Source organism: Zalophus californianus, chromosome 1 (genome assembly GCF_009762305.2).
Source record: "Zalophus californianus isolate mZalCal1 chromosome 1, mZalCal1.pri.v2, whole genome shotgun sequence".
Taxonomy (NCBI): Eukaryota; Metazoa; Chordata; class Mammalia; order Carnivora; family Otariidae; genus Zalophus; species Zalophus californianus.
Genome location: NC_045595.1, coordinates 72,750,755 through 72,765,652, shown reverse-complemented (window position 1 = coordinate 72,765,652; position 14,898 = coordinate 72,750,755). Strand labels below are relative to the sequence as shown.

Here is a 14,898-nt window from a genome sequence, read left to right as displayed (position 1 = left end):
TTGATTTGGTTTCTCTAGGAAAGAAATGTACTGGCCTTCAAAATTCTTTACTCATTTAATGTGAATAAATCTTTTCAAAAAAGTAAATATGGTTGATTAGAAAGTAGAAGAAAAATATAGTTATTATCTGTCATTGGGTTTTAGGAATTCATGTCTTTATACCAATAACGATTTTCTTCCAGATACCATTTATGTTAGTTATCAATTTACTGCCCCTCCGCTCAAATCCACACTTTGTATCCTATCAAAATGGAAGTGGACTCTATCAATATTTCTCCTTGCCATCTGGTCCAATCTTAGACTTTATCAGCAGAGGGTGCTGGAGGGACACTGAGAAGGAAGAGGTATCTCTTCTGGGTTCTGGTGTGCTAACCTCATGGATCTCCTCCAGTGTGTGTGGCTTTTTCAGCAGCACTGTTTTCCAGCCACAAGTGGACCCCCTGATAGCTTCCCCCAGGACCACCCCCTCAGATGGCTTCACAGCAGACTGATAGGTGCCCTAAATGGCTTTTTCTGGCACACTCCCCTCAAGTGGTGCACCTTGCTTCGGATGGCTTCTCTGGCCGCCCTGTGTGTAGCTTGAGTGTGTTTCAAGATGCATCTCTGAAAATGACTTCCTCTAGCACTCCGGAAGGTGGATTCCTGGCAAATCCCAGAAGCGGGACGTCTCCATGAATTCTCTGTCATTCACTGAGCCACACTGCACCCTCTCCCAACCACGACCGGATCTCAGCCCTGGGAGGGAGTGGTCTCTTCCCCTGGTGCTCTATCCCAGTTCTAGGAGTGGTGGCCGTTTTCTACATCTGCTATTTCTGTATTTTTTAGGGTTCTCTTTTTCCCTTATGAGGCAATCCCCTGTTAATAATTCTTCTTCTTTTTTTTAATATGAAATGCCTTACAAATCTGTGTGTTATCCTGGCACAGGGGTGATGCTAATTGTCTCTGTATCATTCCAATTTCAGTATATGTGCTGCTGAAGCAAGCACAATAATTCTTTATACTTCACTTTCCCCACTTCAAATTACTGTGCAGTTTTTGTCTTCTCATTGGACCCTGACTAATACATTACTAATACATACTCATTACTTTTCTTTGGCATGGCAACATCATAAATCATTTTGCAGTAGTTTTTACCTGCTACTGTATCTGCCCTGTATTTCATAAGTTAGGACCTAGACCTTTTAAATCACCTTTTATATTTGTTGTCATTAGTTTCTGTTTTGATATTTTTGAAGTGACATATCTATGATTCCTTTTGCCCAGTCTCTTTGAGAATGGTGTGGCTTCAGTGCTGTGGCATTTGAAAACTGGTGAAGTCCTTTTGCTTTTTTGTTTTTTAGGATTTTATTTACTTATCTGACAGAAAGAGAGAGAGCAAGCACAAGCAGGGGGAGCAGCAGAGGGAGAAGGAGAAGCAGGCTTCCCGCTGAGCAGGGAGCCCAACGAGGGCTTCCATCCCAGGACCCTGGGATCATGACCTGAGCCACCCAGGTACCCCAGTGCAGTCCTTTTGACACGTCATCTGATTGGAGGAAATTTGATCTCCCATTTCGTAGAATACCTTTACTGTCATTATTTCCAAAATTATTAAGATTCAGAAAAAATATCCCTTTGAATATTCACAAGGAACATATTTGAGTTTTCCCTGTATCTTTGCCTGTGTAGCTTGCATTTGATACAGGGACTTTCTTCAAGAAATTTCAAAGCACTAATGAGTATTTTCAGAGTAGAACTGCTCACATGCCATTTCATTCCCCCTGTATAGGAAAGCCTGACCTCTCAGGTGTCTTAGGAACACTTTAGTCTATGTACTCTAAACCACAAAATTGAGAAGGTATAAGAAGAAATCCAAGCGTCTAGAGAAGACAAATGATAGTGAAGGGTACGAAAACACCTGTAGCCATGAAAGCATTGTCACAATCGTTAAAAATTCATGGAAAAGTACAGATGTGTCACTAAAGAAAAGATGGATACATTCTATCCTGGTTTTCAAAGAGAAAAAAAATAGATATAGTCTAAGAAATAAAGCAGGTAACTTTGATGTCAATTCCAGCAAGTATTATTGAGCAAATGATATGAGACCCCTTGGGGAAATACATCTAAGGTCACCAAGATGTAGCTGGCATTCTCTAAAACTGAGTCACATTAAAAGAAATTCATCTCCTTTGCTTACAACGTCCTTAGGTCACAAAAATAATAATAATAAAAGACAAAGCTAGCACTAAGCATTTTAGTAAGTAGAAATGCAGAATCTGGCAGGTAGAGTGAAATAATCATGTAAGTATAGAATGGAGAAAGGGGCCAGGGTGGATTTTAATTGAATTCAAGCTTTTCAATTTTAAATATCTGATTAGACTACTAAAAAATTTCAAAGGCAGCGTGAGTAGCACTAAAAGCCTGGGTTTTGCAGTCACATGGATGTGGTTTGTATCCCAACTTCACCAGGTCTTTGCTTGGACAAGTGCTGAATACTTCAATCTTCAGCTTCCTAATCTATGAGATGGAGATCATATTGTCTACCCCACAGAGGTGGTTTGATGAGCAGAGATTATTTCCAATATTTACCACTGTACCTGGCATACAGCAGGCACTCAATTTGCGCAGTGACTATTATCTGGAGCTATTTTGGTAGAAAGAGATGTCCTTTTCAAGTGGATGAATAGCCCCATTAAAATCTGTACTAGGTGAGACACATCGCTCTTTTTGCATACGGTATTGGGGGGGGGATGTTAAAGAATTATAGCCTACCCATAGAAGGGTAACTGAAATGTTCAATTCAATAAGCAGGATTTTCTATGTTCTAGATACTGGACCAGACATTAAGATTAGAAAAATGGCTTACACTGTATGCTTATCTCTGGGAACTCGGCAAGTAGTAATGGAAATAGGTATAGGCAATTAAACTGCAATGGAATGAGAATTACAAAAGAAGAATTTTCTCATAATACAAGAAACATTTCTGGCAACAGGAACAGTGCACGTGTAAAAGCCCATATATTCAGGGGCACGGCAAGACTTGGAATGAATAGAGGACAAGGTGAACTGAAGAGAAGAGAAGATGGACATGGGAATGAGAGTCACTTCACGAAGGGCTTCCTCATCTGCCATGCTTGGGAGTTTGGGCTTGATTCTAGAGGCAATGTGGAATCACGGGAGAGTTCCCATCTAGGGAGCAGATTTCATTTTAGGAAGGCCACAGTGTGGCTGCCGTGGGGAGATGTGCCGGCAGAGGCATCTGAGACTGGAAGGGGATGAGTTACAAGACAGGGCAAACCTGAGGAGTGACAGGAGCCTGAACTGAGGCAGTGGCTTCAGGAGTGGAGGAAAGTGCCCAAGATACATTTAAGAGAAAAGGGAGATAGTGAAGACAACATCGAGATTTTTGTTTGGATCACGGTTCTAATGACCAAAAGAAGAATACAGAATTTGGGAAAAGAGAACGGCTACACTTCAGCTTTAGAAATGTTGAATTTGATGGGCGTCTGGGTGGCGCAGTTGGTTGAGTGTCCGAATCTTGGGCTCAGGTCATGATCTCAGGGTGGTGAGATGGAGCCCCATGTCAGGCCGCGCTAAGCGTGGAGTCTGCTTGAGATTCTCTCTCTCTCTACCCTTCCCCCACCTCTAAAATAAATGAATAAATCTTTTAAAAAAAGAAAGAAATACTGAATTTGAGGTGCCTGTGGGAGTCTAACTGAAAATTTCAGGACATACCTATGTACAAAGGACTAGAGTTGAGGAGACAAGACAAGGATAGAGACATTGGTGGAGCCAATGATACCAAAGTTCTAGAAATGGACTAAACATTTCAGGGGGAGTATGTGGACACGATGAAGAACTAAAGACAGAAGCGAGGAAAGTAACACTTAATGGGCTAAGCAGACGAAAAGACCTCCTTCACACAGAGACTGAGAAGAAAAAATCACATGGAAAGGAGAAAAACTGGGCAAGAAATTCAAAGAAACCAAAACGGAAGAGCGTTTCAAGAGGGAGGGAGTGGATAATGGTGTAAAATGCTATAGAAGTCCAACGACATGCAGATTTAAGAATGTGCATTGGATTTTGCAATTAGAAGGGTGTTGTGATCTAATAAAACTAGATAAAAAGATAACTATAAATTGCAATAGGCTTGATACATATGAATAGTAGGGGTCAATAAGTAATAGAATATGAATAATTAGAGCTCCAGGGAAGAGGACTAGGCTGTGAATTATCTGACACAGGAAGTGTTCAGGAAGGTTATGGTTATGGTTACTGTCAAGAGAGGTTTCCTGCCTTGAGCAGGAAGGTGACTAGATGTCCTTGAAGATCCTTGATAACCTGGCAAGTCTGTGAAACCTAAATAACTCTTCCTAATGTAGAACTCAGGAAGAGAAAACAAAAACTTGATTAGGACTCTCCCGAGAGATCAAAATAAAATATGTGAATGAGAGTATACAAATGAATGTACCTCTAGGAAAACATCTATTAGATCTTAGTTCCCACACAGAAAAACAGGGAGATGATATTCAGGGGCCTATGAATAATGCAGAATTCATTTGAAATGATAACTTTCAATCATCTTCAAGAAGATATTCATTATTTTTGCTCTTTTCAGGATAAGATACTCTGTTTTGTTGTGTTCATTTCCTGTTTTCAATATTCCACTTAACATTCTATCTGCTAAAAAGTGAATGAATATATATATTCTTTATATATATAATATAAATAAAATTTTACATGTACAAAAATATAGAAATATATGTATATATAATTATAGACTTTCATTTTTCCTAAACTGAAAGGCTCAGTTTCACAGACTATAATCAAATCTCTCTTCTCTTAAGCATGCATTAGAGTTATATTTAATCAATCCAAAGTAAGCATTTGTTAACAAAACGGATAATTGCCTTGACACTTATATAGGAGATTCAAGGTCTAAATTTACATTATTTCTCCAAATGGAGCACAGAGAAGAGAGGCAAATGCAGACCACATACAAAAACTCTTGTAAGTAAGAATTCTGGAGTACCATTGAGAAAGCCACCTTTACTGCTTTGGGGCCATCTGGCTCCCATAGATAAAATATCCAGGACAGAAGGCTGCCTAACGATGAAAACCCACCTTAATGTGCATAACAAGGATGTGAATGTTTGCAATTCCCTAAAGATGATGGTGCGAGTTTCCTCCCTTCATTTTTAAGCTTTTAGGAAGAATATATAAATAACTTCTAAAACAGTTCATCTTTTTTTCATCACTTTTTCTTTCACCTCGATCAAAAGATTGCAGTTCCAAGGTGTACAGCACTTTCCATAAGCACCATGGCTTCCACAGCCAGAGAAATAAAGAAAGCAATTCAGACTTGTAAAAACAGAGGGAAACTCAACCTCAGGGAAATAAAGAAGGCAACTCAAACTCAAGAAAATTTAAAAAGTCACTCAAACTCAAACTCCAGGCAATCCAATAGCTGTTGTTTTACCCCTACCTGCTGAAGCATGCAGCTCTTCAAAAGACACACGTTTTCTTGTGTAGTCATAATGCCGTTGTCATGCCTAACAAAATTATCAGTAATTCCTTGGTATTATCCAACAGCCAGCTTCACTATAGAAATTTCCCAACTATTTCAAAATCTACTTTTTACAATCGTTCAAACTAGGATTCCAATAGCTCCATGTGGTGCATGTGGTTAGTGGGCCTCTTCTGTCTCTTTGAAGCCAGAGTGATCATCACTCCCCCCTTCTTAACCTGCTGAAGAAACCAGGTCAGCTGTCCTGTAGAATGTCCTACACTCTAAATTCATCTTTTTGCTTCTTTGGGGTGTTACCAGAAAGTCATTTAAATATGGATTCTCTTGTTATCTTTGCAAGTTCCTTCATGTCCCTATTTTTCAGGCACTTTGGACGCTTTTGTAGATAGTGGTGGAAGGACCGTCATCATATCTCACCAGGGCCACAGCAACAGCATCCCAATTGGTAAATTGGGTAAATTTACCTTTTCCTTGGCTTCCCTTTACCTCCTCCCACCCCATTCCTCTCTTCCCAGGACATCTTTAGCATGATCTTTTAAAATGGAATCCAGGGGCGTGCCTGGGTGGCTCAGCCAGTTAAGCATCCAACTCTTGAGTCTCAGGGTCCTGAGATCAAGCCCCGATGGGGCTCCACACTGGGCATGGAACCTACATAAGATTCTCTCTCTGCCCCTTCTCTCACTCTCTCCCTCTTAAAAAAAGATAAAATAAAAGTTTAAAAAAAGTTTAAAAATAAATAAATAAATAAATAAATAAATAAAAGAAATTCAGACTCCTGTCTGCATAAAACTTCTCCAGTGATTACACTTGGAATAAAAGCCAAAACCAGGACCGACCCAACTCCACCTGCTCTGGTCTTTGCCCACCTCTCCACCTGCATCACCACTTGCACCCCTGCCCCTTGCCTAATATATCTTCTTCTGGTTCCTCAAACACATAGAACTCTTCTCATCTGGAAGCCTTTGTAGTTGCTTATTGATCCTATCTAGAATGCCTTTCCCTCAGATATCCGCATGGCATGTTGTTTACCATCAATCAGGTCTCAGCTCAAAGACCACCTCAGAAGGCCCTACCTGGACACCCCAAATGAAACAGGCCACCCGCCCACCACCCACATCATCATTCCAGCATTCCACCCTTATTTTTATTATAGAACTTGCCACATCTGTAACTCTTTATTTGTATACTAGGTTCTCTCTCATGAACCTGCTTTATTGTTTTCTTAACACATCTCACTACCTGATGTTTGCTAGGTATTAATTTGCTTCTTTATTGCCTGTCACTTGCCATTTGAGGATAAGCACCACCAGAGCGGGGAATTTCCCTGTCTTGGACCGGCAGTGCCTAGAACTGTACCTGGCACATAGTAATTGCTCAATAAATCTTGCTGCATAAAAGAATGCCAAAAGTTAGCCAGATTGCTTACATATGAAAAGATTCCCAGGTTGTAATCTCTAGGTGATTTTTACATTAATTTAAAAATTGCTATATAATATATGCTATAAGAAGATCTAAGAGAACATCCCACACTTCATATTTCTTAAAAATCAGAACTAAATAAGATTCTTCCATAATTTCTAACCATATATTTTAGGGAAAAAAAAAACCAGTTTTTGTCCTCTATCTTTGCAACCATTTTATGTCTTATACATAGCAAACAGTCCAACCACAAAATGACTTATTTTCCCATTGCTCCGAAGCTAATATGCTCTCCTTATTTTATAAAAAGAGAAAACTCTAAGCATCATCATACATTCACTCAATTGATTTTTCATACGCAGGTACCGCTATTGCATGGTTGAATATTCACAGTACAATCATCATGCAATTTATATATTTATTCAGTATTATCCTTGGTAATTATTATTGAGCACTTTAATTTTCAATACTTAAAGGCAAGTGTGTTTTTTGCGAATCCAACAAAGGCAAAATACTCACTAATAGAGTAAATTATCATAATGGACTCCACGAATTAAGCTAATGACTTGTTTCTAAGTCTGCAACACAAAAACCAGTGAAATATAACAGATTAGAAAATTGCCACCTTCATCACTGTTCACTGACAAAATCACGAGCACAATTCCATAATCACTTACTTCCAGCAATAACTTGAATCCTTCTCTTTTCTTGATTTCTTCTACGAGGTACCTAAAAATGAAAGACACAATAATATTTATAATCCAGCATCTAACAATTCCATGTACACGAGTGACACACAAAAACACTGTTGTTTCAAAATGCAGAGACAAGATTAGAAATACCGGCTTAGAAATAAAGAAGGGCAGGGGAGAAGGGATAAACATGGATTTAGACAGATCTCCCTGAACCTACTGCAGACCCCCTGGGGCCTGAGTAAAAAGATACATCTTTTGGACGAGGTGACGTTTATCTCTCATATTAGCATCAGACTTTAACCCCAGTATGAAAACCACCTAGATTGGAGACACATCTCTGACCATGTGAGTTTCACCTTCATATTCTAGATGGGGATTTAGCACAGTTACTTAAATTACTAGCTGGCTTTTGGTGTAGAGTCCTACCTGTAAGCTCATTTAAGATCAAGGAAGCTCAACATTGTTTTTTCCAAGGCCAGGACAGAGGGAAAAAGGACTGATCATTAGTATCATGTTAAAAGTAAGTGGGCTGTAGCCACTGACAGAATGTCTTAAGAAGTCCTCTCCAATGTCAGGGACAAAAGAACTATCATGCCATAAGCAAAGGACACGGATACAGGAGATGCAGAATATGACCAAAAAAAGGTGAAAATGACTCTGAGAACATAGAGTAAATCAACATGGACACCTCTTCCCCGGGATTGCTTATTGTCTTTATAAAAAGAAGAGCCTTTCAAAATAATTGGCCTTAAAAACTAGTGATTTGATCATGAGACTTGAAAAGTTCATAACCCTTGACTCAGTATTTCAGATTTGGGGGTAAAATGTAAGGAAGCGATCAGGGGCATTGACAAAAATGTACTTGCCAGAATATTTATTGTGATTTTATATGTAACAGCAAAAGAAACAAACAAACAAAAAACCTAACAGCCAGGAATGAGGATTGGCTTTGAAAATGATGGTCCATTCATCATATGGAATTATGGTATAATTATCTGGAAGGGGCACTGAGGTGGCTCAGCTGATTGAGCATCTGACTTTTGATTATAGCTTAGGTCATGATTTCAGGGTAGCAGGATCAAGCCCTGCACCAGGCTCCGCACTCAGCACAGAGTCTACTTGAGATCCCTCTCTCTGTGTCTCCCTCTACCCTTCCTCCCTCTAAAAAAGAAAATAAAAATAAATCTTTTTGAAAAAGGAATTATATGGAATACGATCATATCACTAAACCACATATATTAAATTACTATTTAAAGACAACAAAAATGTTTTTCTTGGGCCTCAATTCCAAGAAAACTGAAATAACACGATCTGCTTTTTTAATCTCAAACACCGTTTCAAAAGAATTAAATAAAACCATGCATATATGTAATTTTACCTAAATTTATGTGTACATATATGTGCATGTATTTCACACAAAATAACCAGAAACAAGGTTAAAAATCCAGAAATTGGCAAATGGTAAAATAAAATGTATTATAGCAACATAACATAATATGACATAGCTATTAAAAAAAATGAATTACATCTACTTCAATTAAACCACAGGGATGCTTGTGATGTATTAGCAAGAGATAAAAGCAAGGTACTGAGAAATGTCAACAATATGATTTCTCTTTTTAGGAAATTATCAAAAAGAAAGCAGAAGTAATTCCTATCCCTATACCCATCTATCTATCTATCTATCTATCTATATATTTTTTTTTCACTGAATAAAGAATGGAAGGGTACACAATAAATTGTTAGTGTTTACCTGGGGGAGGAACAAACAGAATGCAATGGGGTAGTTACTAATTCTCTTTTTATATTTCTTTGCAAAGTTTCATAGATGTGGTTACTTGTGTAATTTTTGAAAGGCAACTTAAAAAAGAAACATGAAAAGCACAAACATAATAGACAGACAGATACAGTCTCTATTGGTACAAGGAAAGCTTGTGAACAATACTTTTTTCAGCTTCTCAGACACAAATGTATATAGGCAATCTGTGAACTCCAAAGCAGTACTACATTTCATCCTGAGGAAGCCTACACTAATCCTGGACACCACGATGCTATGGAGAAGCTTTGCATCTCCAGAAATCCTGGGACTGACTCTAGAAGATTCTAATCGCACAGCTCATCAACTTTGTGACTCTAGGCAAGTTCCTTAGCTTCCCCAGCCTGCCTCAGTTTCCTCCTGTCTGCAATGGAGTTGTGGGCCTAGGTGGGTAAAATCCTTCCCTAACAGATGATGACTGTAGGAAACTTACACGAAGGTCTCAATTTAAGCTATTTCTGTCAAACTGGCTAAAACTGCTCCCAAGAGAAAGGTGTCCTACAACAGAGCTGGATCATTTCAGTTAAAACTCTGCTTTTTGCTAACCATGAGGACCTGGGCTTTGTGTCAGGGCCACTGTCCCCACTGCAGCCACTCTCAGAGCCCAGAGTGTAACACTCCAACTGAGTTGAGAGTAGATGTGATTTGGGTGAAGGGTTGCTATTATAACCATAATAAAAGGCTCACACGGGAGTCCCTCAACTGTGCTCTATGCCAACTCATGTTCATAGGTCTCCCACATAAAAGAGTTCAATTGCCAAATAAATGTGAGCTATGCTAGGCATGCCAATTAGATTACTTTTGTCTACAATTAGAAGGGCACTTGGCTTAATTCATAAGGACATTTCTTGAACTGGTTGGATGGTTCAATACTGTCATCAGTAGCCAGGCATTTTCTATCATTTCAAGATGTGTGCCATACTCCATGCATCACGGCCTTCCATGAGTGTCCAAGAAGGAGGAGAGGGGGCTGGAGCAAAAGCATTTCCTCTTCCTTTCTCTCTACTGCGATAAGAATATTTTCCCCAGAAGCCTTCAAAGAATTCTTCCTGTATCTTCTTGACTGAGGCTGAGTCATATATTTATCCCTAAACTCACTACAGGCGTGGAGATTGGCTTAGACCAATGTTCCCAGCTACTCTATTGCCACCTAAATAAAATCAAATTTCTCTTAGCAAGAAAAAGAGGGAGAAGGGTTGTTGGCTGAACGATAAACAGTGTCTGCATGTTAAAAATATTAAAAACCAAGTTAAAAATGTTTCCATATTACAGGCCCCCTCAGGAACACTGTATCTCCGAGAGAGGAATAACATAGTAGTTAGCACTTTCCAAACATATTTGACCATGGAAACATTTTTTGGAAGAACATTCATTAAGATCTTCCGGAATTCTATTATCCCACAGAGGGCAGTTTCAGAAATGCTAGTTGGGAGAAGTGCTTCTTCAATAGGGTACCTTCCCCTCTTCTTAAATAAAAGTTTAAGTGAAAGGAGTTTGGGGGAAGGAATCCAAGTAAGATTTGAGTCACTTCTGCCTACATTCGTAGGGATGATTTGTTCCTCACAATTTTTCTTTTCAATACATGGAAGCAGACTAAAGATAAAATACATTTCAGGAAAACAAAACAAAACAAAACTCTTCTTATCTGATGCAAACCAGAAAAGGATGTACATTGAGTTTGGGGATATAATGCAGGAACCAGAAACCACTTCTACCAAAAGACATCCAGGTAAATGGGTTCAAAAAATAACAATAGCTTATAAAACTCATCACTGTGCTTCCTGCTAAGCTTAGCAAAAAGAGAGAAGGGAGGGAAAAAAATTACACACTAGCAAGGATTTTCACCAATCCTACCAGGTAAAAAAAACCCATTGTATGAAGATTCTGGCTTGATTTTGAAGCAGACATTAATGATAATCCTGCTCCCAAACACTTCCCCTTCCTTTGCTTACAAATATGCTTCCAACCTTGAAGACCTTCAATTCTCGTATTTGTTAAATGATTATGTCTGATGTTTTTGCCTTTAACTTGCCCTTATGCAGAACGTTCTTTGCTTTTTGGAAGCAGCCTTTCAGTCCCTTTCTCAGCTACTCCAGAGTCTCCCTGGAACACTCTGGACCAACTTTCTCTCCCAGCCTCACCTCCTCATTTGAAATTTTTTTCTGATGCATGGAGCCTCCCAGAACTCCTGAGAGGTTTCTCCATCTGTTTTCTGTATGCTCCGCATATATTAGAACATATTGCATGACTTGTGTGATTCATCACAGACACCTACATGCTACATTCTCCTGCAATTGTGATTTTTGAAAAATTACCAATATAAAGAAAAATGAAAACACTGACCCTTCTGTAGCCCTGTAGGCTCCACTCTCTCTCATCACCTAGAGAAATACACTAGCACGGAAGTGCCATTGGGTAACAGCTCACCTTTTCCACACTGAAAACAATAAATCCCCCAGTATTCATGCAAGTCGGTGAAATGAATGCCATCTGAGAGATTATAGAGATTGTGTGTCAAGGGACTCGATAAATGATACACTGGAGATCTAATGAAGTAGCCGAATGGGAATTCTTGAGCTGTTTGTTGTTGTTGAAAAGATTTACACACATGACTTTTCTCGGCTTGCTTTAAAAAATTACCTCTTACTGAATATCCATTTAACCTGAGGGCCATAGCAGAGGCCTAGAATGTGCCCCCGGCAACACCTAGGTAGCTCTGGGCATTGGTAAACATTTTCAACTTTCCTAGACAGATATCAGGGTTACACAATCACTTGCCTGGTACCAGTGGTGGTGGTTTTAAATCCCAGCCCTCTGCATTTCAGTTACACTTCATAATCGCGTGCTGCTTTAGGTTCCCGATGTCACTGGTTTTCAAACAACCCAAGGAGAAAGCAAGTTTTTAGTCATTAATATTTCTCCAGATAAGAGATCTCTTGGTCACTGGAATGACGAGGGTCAAATGGAAATTAGTAAAAGCCTTAGAGATCTTCCAGGCACTAATTTTTTCCCTTTTTCTTAGATTCTGAAAACTCATTAAAAAGGAATCTTTGTCCTCTAATGTCTGCTTTTGCTTTCCCAAGGGAAGAGAGAGCAAGCTATCCGACCGATCAGGGGGATGGCAGCCCATTGTTCCATCAAACTCCAGTCCTTCAATTTTAAGGTCAATATACAAATTTCAAACTAAGCTCCATTTAGACTCAGGAACATGAAATATTGTTTCTATGGAGTCAGAGCAATCTTTCCTGCAATGTCAGGGGGGAAAGAGTTACTCAGCCCTTCCAGTATTTGAGAGATCTTCACAGAGGGTCTAGGGAAATGGGTGTCTTGGCTATATCAGGCTGCTGGTAATCGGTGTGCAGCCCAAATACTAACACAACCCTCATTTGCAGCTTTACTTTGCTAATTCTTATCTACTGAAGGGAATTATACTCCTTGGAACAAAACAACATTAATTCTGAAATTATAGACATTATGCCAGCTAGAGCCTTCTGGACACAGATGAGACTCGTTTTTAAAGGCAGTGGCCTAGGATCAGTGAGCTTGATGAGAAATGGAGTTTGAATTGATTACATTGGCTCACTTAAGCAATGGTGTTCCAGAACGAATATGGACTGGCTAGTGAGAGAGCCCACTGTTAAATATTTAGGAATTTTGCAAATCACAACTGTTGACAGTTTGCAATTTTACACAATGGGAATATTTACACCGTGGAGATTGACAGGTGTTACCAACTGGGGCTTTTGTTTCTTCTTCCTGAGAGCCAGTTTACTAGGACACTACTGTACATGGGCTCCAACAGAATAGATTCCAGCTCTAAGGAAAGGTTCCCCCTTTCCTAAAGAGCAGAACCACAAACCAATTAGCCAATTTGAAAATAAATAAAATCATAAAAATAAAGACTTATGTTGCCAAGTTGATGTAATTCTTAATCCTGGAGAAACTTTCTCCAAGTCTATAATTTCATATTCATTCCAAGTGACATGTCTAAAAGGGCTCCGCCAAAAGAGAAATAAAAATAGGTGCACCTGGGAGGCTCAGTCAGTTAAGCGCCTGACTCTAGATCTTGGCTCATGTCACGCTCTCAGGGTTGTGAGACTGAGCCCCACATCAGGCTCTGCACTGGGCAATGAAGCCTGCCTAAAATTCTCTCTTTCCCTTTCCCTCTGCTCCACTCCTCCTGCTCTCTATGTTTCTCTCTCTCTCAAAAACAAAAACAGGAGAAAGAAGAAAGAAAAGAAAAGAAAAGAAAAGAAAAGAAAAGAAAAGAAAAGAAAAGAAAAGAAAGAGAAAGAAAGAAGAAAAATAAAAGGACTCAGTATTTACTTGGCATTGGGGGTAGGAGAACAGGATGACTTTTGCCCACCCCAGGAAGAAATGGTTGGATATATGAAAACTGGAAAGTTAAGGCAAAGAAACTATGATGAGTAACAGCGTGAAAGAGGAGGATTATTTTTCAAATATTTAGATATAGGTCACAGAGTCTGCAGTGATGCTCGCTGAAATGTTAATTCAATTCAATTCAAATTGACAAACATTTACAAACAATAAGTGTTTGTTGAATTGAATTGAAGTGTTAACATTTATTCTCCTGTGATATTTCTCTGCAAAAATTAGAAAGTATCCTTAGACTATAAATTAAATTCTACCCTGAGATGAATGTTAACTTTTTAACAAATATGATCATCAAATATTTATATCTAGCCTTCTTTCAAGACACCTGTCAATGAATTACTTAGCAGCTTAGACAAAATAATGCAGAGATTCTACCACACTTAAGTAGTATGAGAAAATACGAAAAAAAGGAAACAGAGCTTTCTGAAATTCTATTTTAATTGAACAGAAACTATCAATAATTACGGTGGACAGTGTCATTTTTTTTTTCACCATTGGGTAATTATCTCCCTAATTCTGATGGAGGTACATTAACCCTACTTCTAATAAAAGCATATTCCTCACCTAGTTTCAGCATATTTTCTACAGGAGGAATTGACGTTGCCCAATGCCAAGGGAGGGCATGTGACTCAGCATGACCAGTGAGAGTATCACATTTCCCTGGCAACAGTGACTGATGACAGATGGACATTTGCCTCATTCAGATATGAAAACTTTCTTTAGGATCATTGAGAGAGGAACACACTCTCATTTGGACCTTGAACTTGAACCTGGGACGATAGACGATAGAGATCTGACACTCCCAGCAGCCATCTTCCTCCATAGGAATAAACCAACATAAAAGAGAGCAACCCTAAAAGATGGAAAAAGATTGAGGCTTGATGATATGGTTTAAGCCTCTAGATGAAGTCATTCCAGAAGTCATAATTACACTAGCTTATAAGGAACATGGAGTAATAAATTACCTTTCTTTGTTTATAGTATCTTGAATTACGGTCTCTGTTGCTTGCCACCTAAAGAATCCTAAATGGTATGGTATTCATAGACTTTTTAAACCACTTAAGCCATAA

At 39.0% G+C, this 14,898-nt stretch overlaps 1 protein-coding gene and 1 non-coding gene across 2 annotated transcripts in view; both read right to left on the bottom strand.

The window, feature by feature from the left end:
* GADL1 (glutamate decarboxylase like 1) overlaps positions 1-14,898 on the bottom strand; it is a 169,461-nt gene that overhangs the window by 55,551 nt on the left and 99,012 nt on the right. Inside the window, exon 13 of the mRNA XM_027585487.1 lies at positions 7,600-7,651. Coding sequence (XP_027441288.1) covers positions 7,600-7,651 — 52 coding nt within the window. The remainder of the gene's footprint in view (positions 1-7,599; positions 7,652-14,898) is intronic.
* On the bottom strand, positions 880-986 carry LOC113919052. Its single transcript, XR_003518794.1, has one exon. It is a non-coding gene; the product is annotated as a U6 spliceosomal RNA (small nuclear RNA).